This window comes from Rhinolophus sinicus, chromosome 2 (assembly GCF_057876585.1).
Source record: "Rhinolophus sinicus isolate RSI-liver-muscle chromosome 2, RSI-T2T, whole genome shotgun sequence".
NCBI classification, from domain to species: Eukaryota; Metazoa; Chordata; class Mammalia; order Chiroptera; family Rhinolophidae; genus Rhinolophus; species Rhinolophus sinicus.
In genome coordinates, this window is record NC_142502.1 from 171,908,061 (window position 1) to 171,925,625 (window position 17,565).

Genomic DNA, 17,565 nt, shown 5'->3' on the forward strand with positions numbered 1-17,565 from the left:
TCTTTCTGACAAATTGTGAGTGAACACGAGGGTCTGGATCTGCTTTGCAATCCCAGTGAATGTCTGCTTGTTTAGCTCCAGCTTCCCAATGACCACCCCCACCCCCACCTCCGTCCTAGTAGATATTATTCTAGGTCTCAGTTCCTTGCTCTCCCTATCCTGCCAGGGAGGCAGTGGTTACATGGAGATGCGGTGTCCTTCTGTCCCATCCTGCCCTTGATGTTCTCCCTGCCCCTAACCTTCAAAAGGAGAGCTGGATGGTGCTGCCACATTCCTCTTTCTGTCTAGAAAGAGCTGTGTGTGGCCCAGACTTGGGCTAGGGCTCGCTGTGACATAAGAGACAGAAGAGGGCTCTAGGGCCTCCCTGCCACAAAGGGCTGTCACCCATCAAAGAACAACCAGATGGGACACTAGGGATGGTTAATCGGAGTCTGGAATGAGTGGATAGGTAAACAGAGCTGGGGATGAGGGTGAGACCCTGGTATTCCAGACTTTAAAAGGCTGGAAAAGATGCTTTAAATGGAACAGTTACAAGGATGTGCTTTTCACTCTACCTGGTTTGGACATGTGATATTGATCTTTCTTTCAAAATTATTCTCTCTTGTCTTCTGGCCAGTGGGTTCCAGCTAAACCAAGAAGCAAGAAGATGGGGTATGAGATACAGGTGGCAAGAATGGAGAGGTCAGGGCTGGAGAAGGGAGGGAGGGACAAAGGAAACGGATTATCATCATTGCTGTGCCGGGACTCACACAGCATGGGGGACGGGCCTCTGAAGTCCAACCGAAGCTTTCCAGAGTCTTTTGCTTATTTGAGGGAGAATAATTTTTCCTACCTCAGTCATCTTACCATATTGTTCCAAAGGGCACTGGCTGCGTGGGCATGAGACTTCTTGCTGAAGTGGAAACAGTCAGGGGCGAAGAAAGTGCTGTCAGGCAACCCCTCCTGGTCACAGGGCAGACAAGAGGGGCCATGTTATGAGGCGTTGGGTAACACAGATGGCACTCAGAAACAGCTGGGCACTCTCTAGCCCCCCCCCCCCCATTTATCCATGATGCTCGTTTTCTTTACCGAGGTCTTTGGCAGGTTCACGTTTTCGAAGAATGGCTGCACGACCACTGTAAAATCTTCCCTCGTGTCGTATCGCCCACTCTCAACCATGTGGTGAGTCCTCTCCTGCAGGAGGCAAAGGGGACAGCAGTCAGGGGGCTCCCTGCATCTGCCTGGTCTTTGTGTGACCTCTTTCTCTGCCATAGAATTAAACAGTCTGACCTTTGAATGAAATCAATCTGCAGCAACATTTCAACTGATCAGGAGCCAGCTAATTACTTTTTAGATCAACCTTTATCTCAACCCCTGCCTTCAACCTCTGCTGCAATTGCATATGTTTGACCGAGGTGGTGGGAAAAAAGGGAAGGGAAGAAGAAACCTAAGCCCATCGACCTGATCCCCCTTTTAAAGTTTCTGGATGAAGACTGGGGGAGGAGCTATGTATTTGATTAAATGACTTGTTTGGATCATCCTTACATTTCTGTCCTACATTTGTTCAGAAAAATCAAAGGTGAATCACCAACAACATGGAATGCCTATTTACATTGCGTGTGCATGGTGTGTGTGTGAGAGCACGCACGCTCCTGCGCCTTCACACTCCTTTGAGACTCTCAGATCTGTCTAGGAGGGTAATAGAGGTGTTACTCTCACAGCTTCCACTTGGGCTCAGTTCCAAGTGGACCAATTACCCCAGTTTTGGCTCTCTCTTCTACCAAATTCTGCTATTTCACTGCTTGCCAGGTTTCTACCATTTGGGGCCAAAATCCTGGCTATAGAGGGAAGTCAGGCTTGAATACCTGGGAACATTAGTGTGGTCACTTCGGAAGGCCTGGTGAACTTCCTGTTCCCAGAGTTAGCCAGAGAGAGCCTCTGTCCTGGGGTGCCTTACCCCGGACCTGCTGGGGCAGTCTCCTCATTATAGGCAGAGCCTCGGGAAGGCAGAAGGTACAACACAACTAACTAGATGTATGATTTTCAGCAAAAAAAAATCATACAGCTAGTTAGTGGTATTATCCTGTCCCTCTCTGGACCTCTATTTCCTCATCTGTACATGGGAGATGTTTAGCAAGGACTGGAGCATCCCTTAAATCCTTTCCAATGCTACTGGTTAATCTGGGGAGCCACAGTGGCTCACAGTGACATCATGTACCTCTTGAGAAATGAAAGAACTAGTGTCTAGAATGCCTGGCGCCTGGTAGTACTAATAGCAGTGATTATCTCCAGGGAGAGTGATGGGAATAGTAGCTTTTCCAGGAAGTAGGGAATGAGAGGATTCTGAGAGGGGGCATGATGGCCTCACATGGCTGAGCTGTGAGCTTCTCCAGGATGCTAAGTTAGGGTCTCAGTGGCCAGTAACCAAGAGCAGACCTGGGAAGAGCTGGCCAATCTAGAAAGGTTGGTGAAGGTAATTTTTGGTGAATAGTTTGCCTTCTTTTTGTCTCCCTAGCATCTGAACCCACTTCCTGTGTTTGAAAAACCCCACTGTATGAAAAGCAGCCTGCCTCTCACTGTAGAAGGTGAGAAAGACAAATGCTGGCTTTCCTAATGCCCCTCACAGCTAGGGTTCAGGCATGTGCCCAAGGCCCTCAATCAATGCTTCCACCTGCGGCTTGGGCTTGGAAGCTAGTGACAGAAAGATAAAGGGACAGCACAGACTCCATGCTGCTGAGGGTGGCAGCTGCATCCAGTCCCTAGAAGCAGCAGGGACAGTGGTGTCCGTGGTATCTTCACTGGGCTCATTCTTTGTCCTGATTTTGATTCCTATGGCTTGGCCCCTGGAACCCCATGACTCTGGTGGCTTGGCCTCTGATCCTAGCTTTCTAGCTCTTCCAGATATTCTGCTTAAATTAACCAGAACCCCTAAGCTTTTGTTGCTTGCACACAGAAAGCCCACCTGGGACAGGCGTGCTCTCATGGCCATACCCTCGGCTGCCTTCCCTCTCCTGTGGGCCATGGAGACATAGGTACCTGCTCACAGCAAAAGGAAGTGCAACTGGGGAGGCACCAGAGGACTGGGCGATGCCATTCAAGGATGATAAACAGAGGTCCATTCTCCTGAGCCCTGATCCCCCGGCAGGTATGGCTGCCCCCAAGAGCCTCCAGGGAAGCGGTTCCGCTCCAAGGAGTCCTTGAGCTTGAAGCATGGATCCATCCTGGAGCTGTTTGCAGCCCACTCTAGAAAGGCTGGAAGGCCACCACTGTCCTCTTGACTGGACAATTATTTGGGGGGAAACCCAAGGGAGTCAGCTGCTCTGGTCAAAGATTTGACGGAGCTAGGCCACAAATGAACAAGCCATAGGATGTATGGAGCGCACCTGCTGACTGTTTCCCCCCATGCTCCCCAATAACACCTGTGTCCCTGGGAGGGGAGGGCAGAGGCAATGGATGTTATTTCACAGAATCCTCCAGACTCTCTTGGAGTCTGGAAAAGGTTTCCCACCCGGGAGCTGGAAGCTCACGCACATTCCCCATGGACAACTGGAAATATTTGTTTCTGTGTCAGGCCAGGAACTGAGACTTGCTGAAGCATCTTTGGTGGCTTGGCTCTATAGCTTGATTCAAATAAATGGAACCACAGTCCCTGCTGCCTCACAGGGTATCTTTAAATCTGTAAACTGGTCAGTGGTAACCTCACACCCAGTCAGGGTGAAAATAACGTAAGCACATGTTCATATTCCACCCAGAGCAACCAAACCACACAGCAATTCCTATGCAGCTCAGAACCCTTTCCCGGCTCACCTGATACTTCCTATTTATTTCGATGAGGGAGGCAAGTTCTGTTGAGTTATCATCAAACTTCACGACACAGGGACACAACTTCCTGCAGAACAAACAGAAGAAATGCCCCACCCCACCAAAATCATCACCTGAGTGCATGACAGAAACAGTGGCTTGAGATTCAGAATAGATTTAACTTGGCAGCTAATCAGGAGTCTGTGCTAACGGAGGCCCTGGCTGACTAACCTGGTAACTGTACCAGAAGAAGCTGAAGAAAATTTCCCAGGCCTGGATTGGCTCATGAAAATAAAAGTTACTTCTTCTGACATCTTTAGGAGTGACTTTTAAGATGCTGAGTTACCTTATGACTGTCAGAGGACAGTGCAATATAGATAAGACACACCTCCTTTTAAATAACAGTAGTGACAACAATGAAAATCATCATGGTTAACACATATCGAATACTTACTGTGCCAAGTGTTTTATGGGTATTAACCTATTTAGCTATTCTAGAAGCTGTATTGTCATTATCCCCATTTTAGAGATGAGAAAACTGAGGCTCAGTGTGGTTAAGTGCTTTCTCAAAGTCACATGGATGCTAAGTGTAGGAGCCAGGACTTGAACTCAAGTCTGCCTGGTCTGAACTGGAGCTCTTAATCCCTAGTTAAACTGCTCCTGTTCAGTCTGTAGCTCTGATCTGGCTGGTCATCTTGCAAATTTGGTCCAGGGAGATGAGCTGATTACAGCATGGATGGTCCAGTATACACTCGGCGCCACCAAGGAAAACACTACCACTGAGGCAGATCAGAGGAGAGGTAGGGAGAGCAGAGCACTGGAGAGGTGGCAGGACAAAGTGACCCTGAGCCTGGCTCACCCACAGTCAGTGACCTGGCCATTACAGTTCTCAGAATGGACCTGGCAAATACCTACTCTGAACCTTTAGATTTAATTGTCTAAAACCCTTGCAGTGATCAATGGCAAGGGGTGAGCTGCTCTGAAACCTAATGAATACACTGAACCCCATGTGGCCCAGTGACTGGAGAAAGTGGGAGCCAGGGGATGAGTCAGCAGCTCAAAATAGCATGGCTGACACCAGCTGCATTAATAGGCATGTGTCATCCAACAGCCATCCTCCTGCTCCCAGCATCCTCAGGCCTCCCGAGGGGCTGTGTGCAGTCTGGACCCCCAGATGAGCATTGGCATGGATCTTCAGGGGAGCAGCCATACCCCTTAATTTCCAAGAGCAAATCTGGCCCTTGTGAATTATTCATTCAGCCATTCAGCGAACAGCAGCTGAGCCCCTATGCTGTGCTAGCAGTGACTCAGACCCAGAGCGCAGGGCTGTGGAGGAGAGGCACAAGAATGATTACCATGTGACGTGTTCAGGATTATGGTGTGTGGGGCGGTACAGAGCTGGGTGGGGGAGGTGGGGGAATGCGCATTGCCACCATGACCTCAGCTAATGGTCCAGTGGAGGCCTGGTAGGAAGCAATGCTGTGAGAAATGTTCATGTTTGGGTTAGGAGAACATCTTCTCACTTCCTGGAAATGTGTAATACTAGAGCAGGAGCACCCACCTTTGTTTGGCTCTGGGATAAAGAAGGGATAAAGAAGGCCTCGCAGGGCCTTCCCAGGACCAGGGCTCTCTCTTCTCTGGGGAAGACACTGGCCTCTAAACCCTGCTGATCTGATTTGTCCACCCTTTCCTCTAGCAAGTGACAATAGCCCTACATTTGTGAATGCCCAGCCTGGAGCACCCGTACCAAACAATGGCTCCCTCTGTCCTGGAGATGGGTCCCTGGGAGAGGAAGCTTTGGACACACTTAAAAGGAGGCCCTAGCAGTGGCCAGTGAGCCTGGCCCACACAGGCCCACTCCATTCCTCATGCTTGACTCCTCCCTTGGAGGACTGAAGGGTGTCCTGAGCTGACATGACAACAGAAGCATGGCTGGGTTGTAAAAGCATACTCCAAGGGGAGCTGAGGCCCATACTGGGCTCAGAAAGTCTCCCCCCGTAGGCCTTGTCCTGTTAGAAAATGGGGTGGTCTCAGCACTCCTCAAACTTCTGCCCTGCTAACCATAGTCACTTTCTACTAAGCGTCCTGTGGCCCTTTCAAGAACAGGGGAAGAAGCTTCCATCTTACCTAAGAAGCAGCCTTGGGCAGCTGACTTTCTTCTCGAGGTAGAGCTCCCTCAGTTTGACGATCTCCACCACCTCTACCATGTTGACGAATGCCCGAGGCACCTGAGCAAAGGCAAGACCAGTTCCCAAGAGGATCGAGGCTGGGCAGCCCTTCCTGCTGGACGTCAGGCCTGTGGCCTTCCATCTGGCCCCATCCACTCCCTTCATCCCTGCCTCTCCCACCCCTCTGCTTCCCACCAGCAGCTATGTGTTCAGGCGGCTGAGACCAGCACTGACAGCATGGTCAGTGCTGGTCTCTAGGTAAAGGGGACCCAGCAGGGAGGCCTCAACCAAAGCCAGAGCCACTTCCAGGCTGTCTGAGGCCCAAGGAGGACTGTGGTTGAGCTGCTTGGAGGCCATGTGACCCAGCCTCTGTACCTCAGCATGGAGGACGTCCAGGGCCTTCTGAATGTTGTCTGTGAAGTTCTGGGGAGAATAGTGAACCTGCAGGAAGAGGAAATGTCTAAGACCATTCGTCACCCACTCTCTCTGCAGACCAGGGCCACTCCTCTCTTGGGCCCCCTCCTCCCTGTATTTCAGCCAGAATGGGCAACACTGAAACGTAGGTTTGCCTCCAAACCAACCCCATGGTCCTTGGGCTTGTCATAGCTGTGACCCCTTTCTTCTACATGTCAATCACCGTTTCTTCTGCATGGAGCTATGGAAAGCTCTGGGATCCACTTTTTATTAGCTAGATGTAGGGCCTTCACAAAGGCACATCATACATCCGGGCCCCTCTAAAACGGGGTGTTATCACAGAGGACCTCTGAGATCTCCTGCAGCTTGAACATCCTCTGGTCCCATGGTGTGATCTCTTCTGCCTGGATCCTCCCGTGCCTGGGGACCCACAGCCCAATCAAATCACTTAAGGAGTGATGGAGGGGAAGAGAGTCCTGTGAAACCCAGCTCCTAAGCATAAACACGTTGTAGTGGTTATTTCTCTTGATTTTGATACTTGTGGTTCTTAAACTTTTTTCTTTTTAAAGCTATGGAACCCTTTCTCTGAATGAAATCTAACCAAGAGCGCTGCTCTACCAAATCAATTAAAGCTGCGGGGGAAATGGGGGCAGGCCCATGGTCCCACCTCCCCATCCATCTCAGCAGCCCCAGGACTCCACACTGAGACCCCTTCACATAACAGCTTGAAAACCCCAGGCTCTGGTGACTTTGATGCCAGGAAAGAAGGCTGTGAAGGGTGTGGGGGACAGGGTTGCCCCTCAGGGCAGGTGCTGTGAGACCACTTCTTAAACTTTGCTCTGCTGGCCCCCTTTTTGCCTGACAACCATGCTCAATTTCATGTCCCAGGTGGAAGGTCTCCTGCTGTGTGTAAACCGCTGACACCCTTTCTCCCCCCACCCCACCCGCCAAATTTCCATGGCAATTCTGACTTCAGATCTCTGTGTGCATCATTAGAAGCACGTCGTGATGTTTTTCTCATCGTGTCAGGAATTGTCTGTCTCCCTCCCCTGACATTGTGAGTTCCTTGAAGACAGAAACTGTCTTTGTTTCACTTGTCTGCTTAGCTCCCAGTACAGTGTCTGGCACTGGCATATAATAACATGCCCAGTGAATGATACTAGAAATAAAAAATGTTCTATTTATCGGAAAACACTGTCAACAAAATTAAGTGGAAAATAACAAATAGGCAACATATTTGATAATGGGTTAGTATACTTAATACAGGACTCTTTTTTTTTTCACAGATCAATAATAATAAGATAAATACCTTACAGAAAATGGCCAATAGGCATAATATAGAATTTATCAACAGGAGAAATTCAAGTGAGCATTAAACAAGGGAAATAAAAGTTTGTTCCCACCTAGTAAGTAAATAAATGCAAAATTTGAAAACAAGACACAATTTTTTTTCATTTATCAGATTTGCAGCTATTAAATAACATACATTGCCACTTGTGAAGTAAGGAAATAAGCATAATTGGTACAAACATTCTGGGAACAACTTGGCAATATATATCCAAAGTATTAAAAATGTAGAGTCACCAAAAAATAAGATGGATGGATATGTGTTAAATTAATATAGCAAAATGTTAACAACTGTAAAATCTAGGTAGTGGGCATATGGGCATTTACTACATAAGTCTTTCAATTTCTCAGTGTGTTTGGAAATTTTCATAATAAAATATTGGGAGAAGTATATATATCTTTTTGCTTAAAAAGCTTACTACTTAGAATATATACCAGGAAACAATTATGGATGTACATAAAGATGGATGTTTACCCTGGTGTTATTTATAATAGGCATAATTAGAAGTAATGTAAGCTAAGTACTCAGTAGTGGGGAATGGTTATGTAAATAAGAGCCAGTAGAGTATTATGGGTTACTATACAGTCATTAAGAATTATTGTATAGAAAAACAAATATTGACATAGGAATATCCTCCCAATGTGTTGCTATTGTAAAAAAGCAGGTTACCAAACAATATTTTCAGGATGATATAGCATTTTTAGAAAATAAACAATTTCTCTATATTCACAGAAAATGCTAGAGACATTAATTGAAATGTTAACAATGGCATTTCTGGATGTTGTAATTCCGTTACAGAGAATATTTTTTTCCCTCTATGCTTTGATATGTTTTCTGTGTATATTGCTTGTACAATTAAAAAAAACGATTATTTTTAAAGTCGGCTGAATTGATACAGATGAAGTGCCCAGTATAGGCGGAAGTCACAGGAGGTAGATTTGGGCTTAACACAAAGAAACGCCACAAAACAGTTTGTGCCTACTCATGACACTAATTAGGGCCACCTTGCAAATTAAAGAGCTGCCCATCACTGGAAATAGTCAACAATTGAATTCTGTGGAAGGCATTCCTGCTGTGGATGGGAGACTGGGGCATTATGGCTTGTGGGTTTCTTCCAGCTCAGGGAATCTGGGGTTCCAGGAAGCAGCACTGCACCCACAGGGCAGCAGTCTGACTCTTGGATTTCCCATCAGCCCAGAATGACTGTTAGGCTCCAAACATTGCCTAAATGCCTGCATTAGGAAATCAACTTTCCCATAGAAGGAATAGTGAGGCAGTTCAATATTGGAAAAGGAGCTGACTTAGAATGATGTATGAAGATTTGCCAGATTGTTCAAGATCATTGGAACGTTATCGTGGTTTCTAGAATGATATGATCTAGCTCCCCTGATAGGAAACCTAATCATGATTCATCTTACAATCAGTCCTGCTTGTCCTGTTGAATCTCTCGCTGGAGGTGAATGTCCTCTTGGTCTCGGAGTTAACCTCAGGCTGGATCCATGCCAGACTACAAGCCCCAAGTCCCAACCCAGCTACACTGCTCCAGGGACCTGGGGTGGAAATCCATCCAGGAGGGGGTTTTGAGTTAAGGGCCTGGAGACCTACCGGGTCATTGCAGAAATCACAGAGGTCATTGCCTCCTATAAACACGGTTATTATCTTCCAATCTTCCTGAAAATTTATCCTCTGAAATGAATAGGAAACAAACAAGTAAATAAAGGCCTTACCCCAGAATCAAGTCAAGGAAAACACAAAGGGCTACACACTGGCAGAGATGGGTCCTCATATACCACAGAGTTTAGTGAACATTAATGTTTTCTGTTCTTTGGTTTGGGGGTCCTGAGTTCAGAGGTCACAGGCCGTAGGTGTTAAGTCATTAGTTGTTGTTGTTGTTGTTGTTTTAAAGGTAGACTCTGGATTTCCATGTGGCCCTGTCCTTTTCCCAGAGGTGACCCTGTCTGTTGTCATGGATTTCCCCTGCCCTCTCCCAGTTCTGGGGAATCGTCCCTCAAGGTGGTGCCTCGCCCAGACTTACAGTGTCGGTCTTCATTAGGTTCACCAGCGTCCTGGCCTGATCAGGTAAACCCCTGTGGGCAGACATAGGAAGAAGTCCTGTGAGGGGTGGGGACACTAAAGCTGGGGCTGGGAGGGAATTTAGCAGAGAGAACAGGAATCAAACATGGATCAGGAAGCCTGAACTGAAAGCCAGGCTCCCGTCAGAACTGCTTCTCCATTCAGCCTCCGCTGGGGGTGAGGGTGGGGTGGGGTCTCATGGCTGTGCTTTGGGAAGGACAGAGTATTCCACATACGAGGAGCAGACTGTTGGTGGAATGGTTTTCTGATTGGCAATGTTTTTACAACTTTTCTTTCTCTCCCAAGCCAGGCTCACGTGGGGACAAACGGAAGGCGGCATGTGAGTGTTTCACATCATGCAGGGGTCAGCATAAGCCTGTTTCTGTGGGTGCTATGTTCTCAGCCTCAAGGGGCCCTCATCCTCAAGGTGACATGGTTGAGTCAGACACACCTGGGTTTGACATTTACTAACCTCTTGCTAACTGTGGGGAGGTGACTTAAGTTCCCAGTCCAAAAAGACGGTAACCATGGAGCTAAATCCCCAATCTTAGAGGGTCATCAGGAGCAGCGAGACGGGCAAAGCAGCCCAATGGAGTAAGAGCTGTTACTGGTGCCAGACGGCATGGGTGTGAAGCCTGGTCCCACCACTGACCAGCTCTGAGACCGTGACACAGACGGCATGGGTGTGAAGCCTGGTCCCACCACTGACCAGCTCTGAGACCTTGACACAGTATTTAACTTTGCAAACCCTCAGTTTTTTCCTTTCTAAGATGGGGAGGACAAGCATACCATCATAGAGCTGTTGGGTAGATTAAATAAGGTGCCATAAAGAACTTAGAACAGCGTATGGTAAGCATCCATATTACAAATAATCCACTGAATTATTTCTACCATCATCACCACCACCATCATCACCATTATCATCAGTTACGTCCCTGGCACAATGCCTAGCAGGAAACATTGGTTGTCATCCCCTCCCTCTCTTAACTATTAGCCCAACTGGCCTGGTCTTAGTCATAGTACACTAGGTATCAGCTAACATGGGTGGGAATTCTGAGTTAGCTACATAACCTCTTTGAGCCTCGGTTTCCTCATCTGTAGATCTGAAGTTATCAGATCTTTCTATAGACCAGATTTGGGGATGATTACTTAACCTCTCTGAGCCTCAGTGTCAGCATTAAGAAAATATGGGTATCTGACCCTCTGCTCTGCCCATGTCACAGTTACTGTCCGGAATACAAGGAATAATAGACATGAAGGTATTCTGTAACTCGGACACTGTTGTATATGTATGAGGGTTTATTGTCCGGCTTGGGATAAAGCCTGCAGGGCACAAAGCCAACAGACCACGTGACTGAATGGCTGCATCTGTTCAGGACACTTTGCCTCTTGATGCTTCAATTTCTCCATCTGTGATATGGGAATAATCATGTCCAACTGTTCCCTACAACTCAGGATGTGCTTGGACAAATGGATGTGCTTGCGCCGAAGAGCCCCAAAGGCCTGGGGGGAAACCAGGGAAGAAATCCAGGGCCATATGAATCACTTTTATGATCTCAACTAAGGGTTCATTCTTGGATGCCTTCCTGAGCTAGTCATGCCCAGAAACACCTTTCTTCTCATACCACCAGCTGACATATGCTTGGGAAAAAAGCAAAACTATGGTAATATTAAAGTAAGCCCAAATTTATAAGCAGTAACTTGGTAGCCTTTCACCCCTCCCCCACGAAAAGGAAAGCAAAGCCACAGAAATCATTCTAAAACCATCAGGTTTTGAGTGATCTCTGCTTTGGATAATCTGTCACCTTTCCTGTCATGAACACATAAGAGTTACTTGGGTGGCTCATAGATTCAGGATGGGATTGAGAACTGGGAAAATGACGTCAGGGAATCTAGAAACCAGAACCCAGAAACCTCTGGGAACTACACAGTAAAGTGAGGTTTGTGATTATTCTGGAAGAAGAATAGGGTTAAGAACCAGAAAGGATCTTTCCATTTATTTTTCCTAGATTGGGGGTGGCATTCACTTATTCTCTGACCAGGCAGCAAACCCAAAGAATCACTCAAGGCTCCTGGGGAGAAATGGAGCTGTAGGACCCAGGAAAGCCGACCCTGCCCTTGTGAACCTGCCACTCAGTGCCACGGCCCATGACACGGTGGTTCCATTGTTCACTAACAGGTTTCCCAGGTGGGTCCTGCAGCCCTGCTGCATTGCTGCTGGAACAACCATCCTGATCCAACACATGTGCGCTATTTACACCTCACCAGAACTTCTGCATTCAACATGCATTGAGCCTCACAACAGCCCATCTCTTAGAGGCTAAGGCTTAGTGGCGGGTGGGGGGGTGGGGGGGGGTGGGGGGTGGCAGAGGGGCAGGACTCAGACTCAGGGAACTGATGCTTTTCCCATGACCTAGGAGGGATGCCAAATCTAGAGCCTGAACAAGCTTCCCGAAAAGCATGTCTGAGGAAGGGAGGGAGGAAGGATATAAAAGATAGAGACTGACAGAGCAATAAAAAGTGAGACTCAGAGTGAGTCCTCTTAGGGCCACTGTCTTATGTGGACATGAGATTCATAGAGGAGAAAAAGTGATTCGCTCAAAGCATCAGAGTCAAGTGTGACTAGTCCCTGGGGTGGGGTTGGGGATGGGTTAGCAGCTTCCTGTGTCCCACAGCAAGGGATCCCCAAGAGAGCCCATCCAGTCCAGTCTTTGACCCTCAGACCCCTTCCCTAGACCAAGCCCCCCAGCCTTCAGCTATACATCCCAGTCTAGGCTAAGCCCCCACTGGGTCTCCAGAAGACCTTTGCTTTTCATCCCCAAGGCTCCCCTGCTCACCCAGCTCGTTCTCCAGCCACGGCTTGGTTAAAGAAGGCTCCAGGACTGTTTTCTTTCCCGGTGCCAACAGAGAAGCCTTTGAGGGAAGGGTTGAACTCCCGGAGGAGGTCTGGAAACCCAAGGAAGAGATGTGCTTAGTAACTACCCCAAAGCAATCCTCAAATTCCTTTAATAAGCACCAGTGAGTGTTCAGGACCAAGCAGAGCCCCGACCCACAGCCCTTCCCCTTACTATTACTCACTCAGCATGGAAAGAAAATGCCCAGCAGGCTGATGTTTAACTGGTGGGCAGCACACCTGGGTACTTAATGAATTATTATTGAATAAATGTGAGTCTGGGCAGGTGCCTCTCTCATGCATTTTCCTTTTTTCTAAATATATAATAACTTATTGAGATAATTCACGTACCATAAAAATCACCAATTTAAACCATACAGTTCAATAGCTTTAGTACATTCATACAGTTGTGCATCCATTACCACAATCAACCTTAGAAACCTTTGAGCAGTGACTCCCCATTCCCTCTAACCTCACAGCAGCCATTAATCTACTTTCTCTCTATATAAATTTGCTTATTCTGGACATTTCATATAAATAGAATCATACAACATGTCTTTTGTGGCTGCTTCCTTTCACTTAGCATAATGTTTTCAACATTCACCCATGTTGTAGCGTGTATTAGGACTTCATTCCTTTTTATTGCCAAATAATATCCCATTGCATGGATAGATCACATTTTATCTATCCATTCGTCAGTTGAAGGACATCTGGATTATTCCCACTTTATTTGGCAATTATGAATAATGTGGCTATGAACATTTAGGTACAAGTTTTGTGTGGGTTTTCTTGGATATACGCCTAGGAGTAGAATTGCTGGATCACTTGTTTAACCTCTTGAAGAACTTGCAGAACTTTTCCTAAAGCAGCTGTACCATTTTATGCTCCCATCGGCAGCAAATAAGGGTTTCAGTTTCTGCACATCTTTACCAATACTTGTTATTATCTGTCGTCTTTTTATTATAACTATTCTACTGGATATGAAATGGTATCCCATTGGGTTTGATTTGCATTGATGGTTACTGATTTTTAGTATCTTTTCATATGCTTATTGGCGATTTGTATATCTTTGGAGAAACGTCAATTCAAATCCTTTGCCCATTATTTTTTTAGTGTGGTAAAATACACAGAACAAAATTTACCATCTTAACCATTTTTAAGCATACAGTTCAGTGGTATTAAATACATTTATAGTGTTGCCTTTGCCCATTTTTAATTGGATTGTGTTTTTATTGTTGACTTAAGGAATTCTTTATATTTTCTAGGTACAGTTTATCAGATAGATAATTTTCAAATATTTTCTCCCACTCTTTGGGTTGTCTCTTTTACTTTCTTTGGGTTGTCTGTTTCCTTTGAAGCACAAAAGTGTTTAACGTTGTCCAATATATCTATTTTTTTCTTTTTGTCACTCGTGTTGTATCTAATAAGGCTTTGTTATCTAAGGTGTTGTATCTAATAAGGCTTTGTTAACCCAGGGTCATGAGGATTTGGTCCTCTATTTTCTTTTAAGAGTTAGATTTAGCTTTTACATTTAGGTTTACGTTTCATTTTGAGTTAATTTTTGTATCTGGTGTGAGGTGGTGGGGGGTCCAACTTCGTTCTTTGCATGTAGCTATCCAGTTGCTCCAGCACCATTTATTGAAAAGACTATTTGTTGCCCCACTGAATGGTCCTCACACAGCTTAAGTGGGTCAGGAGAGTCCACCTGAGGGGTGATATTGTCTATCTTTTGTAAATCACTTTAGTGAAAGACCTTGAGCCCACTGATTTCCAATTATGTTATCCATGATAATAACATGGGAATCAGAGAGCACAGCAAGCTGTTGTGCGTGCCAGGCCAGCTCACAGACAGTCGATCACACTCACAAAAGCCACCCAAACCATCTCCTAGCAATAGGAGAGCTTATTTATAGCTCTTGTGTGTAGACCTAGAAATAAAGAAGACAGGGAGTTCTTGTGCCACAGAAGGGCATGTACTTAAACAGGATTTGCAAGTAGCAAAAACGTATCAAATGTGAAGGTCAATCAGCTCTGTCTATGTAGAGATGAAGCATCCCTCTCAGCAAAGTCCTAGTGAGTTTATAGCTCAAGCAATTTCTTCGCTTCTAAAGATTATTACAAAGGAATAAGTGCAAGAAAAGTAAATGAGAATGGGGCCAATAAAATTCCCCTCAGGCAAAATTATTTGCCAGAAGATTTTAAGGGAAAATAATTCAATATAAACATTTATCACAAGTATACTTTGAGAACCAGCATTGTGATGTATATACACTAAGCAGAATAAAAGATAAGTAAGACAAGGTCCATCAGAGAATATAGCCAGTCTTTAAAAAATCATTCGAAGCAGGTTGTTGGTGAAATAACTTAAGGAAAACTTCAGGCCCCAAATACGTCTGTGTTTGCACAGCCTGAACAACTTCCTCTCTTCCTGCTGCAAGAACAGCATTTCTAAAGCAACACACAGAAATTCAACGTCTTTGCACGCAACTGTGTCCAATGCAGCACAAGCCGAGATCAATGCCTCTCAGAAAGGTGCTCTGCTCAGAATGACAGGCAAAGCAGAGATGGGTTTCCTTTCCTTCTTTCTTGAATAATTTCTTAATAATGATTTGCACTAAGATTTGGCCTCTCTCTCTTCCTTCCTTGGACAAATACAATCTCTCTTAAAAAAAAATAAAAAAATCTTCCATGCTTAAAGTCACTGTCAAGAAGCCAAACAGGTATACCGCCTCGGGGAAGCAGCGCCCCCTGCTGAATACAGCTGTGTCCCGCCACCCGGTTTCCTGCTAAGTCCGCGGCCACCGCCAGTGGGAGCTGCAGAAACGTAACGTGCAGGGTGGCCGCGAGAGCCCGCCCTAAGTCCCTGCGGGAGCAAGTACTCACTGGCCAGGGTGACGACGCTGCTGAGGTTGTGATCTCCGCCAACGCTGTGTTGTGGGAACAAAAAAAAAAAAAAAAAATGAAGGTTGAAAATGCCAGCAACGCCGAAATTCTTCAGACACTACCGAGACAGACCTTTCTGAGAAACACCCTGGGGACTCGGAGCCTGCCCTGTCTCAGTTTAAAACAAACAAACCCTGAAAAACAAACCAGAGTACAGCAACTCCTCTCCCTTCTCCTCACAAACCGGAACATCCACAGAAGAAACTGATTTAAATGGTCCTGGCTGACAGTTGGTTTTTAACTCTGAGCATTATGAACACTGGGGCAGGGAACCAAGTGGGCCCCCTTCTCCCCATCTCCCAAACGGCAAGTGAGCCACCCTTGCGTGCAGATGCCAGCCTTACCCCACTAGCCACTGCAGCTGCGCGTTGCTATTATTACTGAAAACACAGCAAAAAGGTTTGCCCTCATGGTTCTCTTCCCGTTTGGCTTGGGAAAACCCATTTTTTAAGGGGCATCTCTAGAGAGCACCCCATCTTCCAAGCCATGTCTAAAATGCCAAGGAAATCAAAGTTGGATGGGTTTCTAGGCATGAAAACATGTAACATTCCAGAGTTTATTGGATTCCCTGCTTTTCCATCTTCCCTTATCCTATGCCAAGTGCGCCTGGGAACGTTTTAAAAGTTCTGAGAGTGTTTGGGGTTTAACTCTGTGCTGCATCACGAGGGAAGATGCCAGGGATTCAACACTGAAGTGTAAGAGAAGCCAGATTCCAGGTTGAAGAAACACCAAACCTGCCCTCTCATGCTCAGCATGAGCCGAGGGTTCAAAGCACAGAAGCCAAGGCCTGATCACTGTAGTTTGTGGCAGCCTAGATCTGATTTCAGCCAGGGCAGGAGCAAGCCTGCAGGAAGCAATACACGATGGGGGAACGTGCCAGGTTAGGCATCAGGAACCATGTACTTTACTTCTTGCTCTTTTACCGTCTGGCTGTGTAACGTTGGAGGTTACTTGCCCTCTTGGAGCTTTGCTTTCTCATCTGTAAAACGAAGGCCCTTTAATAATCATACCAGCTCCCGTTTATATCTACTTTGTGTCAGGCACTGTGCTGGGTGCTTAAATTCTCTCTAATCCTCATGACAGTGCTCAGGCAACATTATCTCTGCATCAAAGATGAGGAGACAAGCTCAGAGAGGTTAAGTAACTTGCCCAAGGTTGCACAGAGCCGCATAGCCAGGGTTCAGACTTAACTTTGATTCCAAAGACCACTGCCTCCTTTCGAGATTACTTCCCAGAAGGAGAAATGGAAGCTAGAGAAGCTTTTGTAACGCAAATGTTTATATAGTTTCTCCCCCAAACTCCTCCTATTCAGGTCCCAGCTCTTATTTTGGGGAGTGCAGTGGTTTGGGGAAGCTGATAAATACCTTCTTTGAATTAAACCTGGAAGTTTCTCATGAAAAACACTAGGTGGCTCAACCATCTGCTAGAGGAATGGTTTTCTATAATCCCAGCGGTCCACCCTGCAGTGCCATGAGGGGTCTTCAGGGCCTTGCCACTCCCTTACTCACCTCCAAGACAGGCCTCGGTATTGAGTAAGGACATCCAAGACATCCCCAGGCTTGGACCCGGCCCCATTAGCTGCCTGAGAGGGAATAACAAAGGGGTGAGATTCCCTGCCCATTGGTCAGAAGGTCTGCATCTTGTCTTGGCTGGGAACGCCTGGGTCCTTTCTAGAATCCTGAGGCCACACAGCATCCCATCTTCATACATGTCCTGCCTTTTCAGAGATGAGTGAGAGCTCCTGCTGGGAATCCTGGACCAGCCACAGCTCGGCCTCACCCTAAGAAATGCTGTCCAGCCCAAGATCAAGTGACACGAGGCTAGCAAAAGAGTATCTGAAAATTAGATTGCAGTGTCCATTTTCCAAAAGGACACGTTTCTGGGTCCTGTTTTCCTCATTTAAAGAAAAAAATTATGAAGTCTGTCATAAAAGGAAGCATATTGTA

The 17,565-nt window shown here is 46.4% G+C and overlaps 1 protein-coding gene across 2 annotated transcripts in view; it reads right to left on the minus strand.

Moving 5' to 3' along the window:
- Positions 1-17,565, minus strand: part of PLB1 (phospholipase B1) — a 120,372-nt gene that overhangs the window by 45,316 nt on the left and 57,491 nt on the right. For both annotated transcript variants that reach the window (XM_074331834.2, XM_019735316.3), the window contains 11 exons: positions 17,128-17,201; positions 15,560-15,603; positions 12,621-12,729; positions 9,746-9,797; positions 9,316-9,396; positions 6,324-6,389; positions 5,908-6,008; positions 3,787-3,868; positions 1,069-1,173; positions 847-942; positions 555-626 (listed from right to left, as the gene is read on the minus strand). In XM_074331834.2, the coding sequence (XP_074187935.2) occupies positions 555-626; positions 847-942; positions 1,069-1,173; positions 3,787-3,868; positions 5,908-6,008; positions 6,324-6,389; positions 9,316-9,396; positions 9,746-9,797; positions 12,621-12,729; positions 15,560-15,603; positions 17,128-17,201 (882 nt within the window). The remainder of the gene's footprint in view (positions 1-554; positions 627-846; positions 943-1,068; positions 1,174-3,786; positions 3,869-5,907; positions 6,009-6,323; positions 6,390-9,315; positions 9,397-9,745; positions 9,798-12,620; positions 12,730-15,559; positions 15,604-17,127; positions 17,202-17,565) is intronic.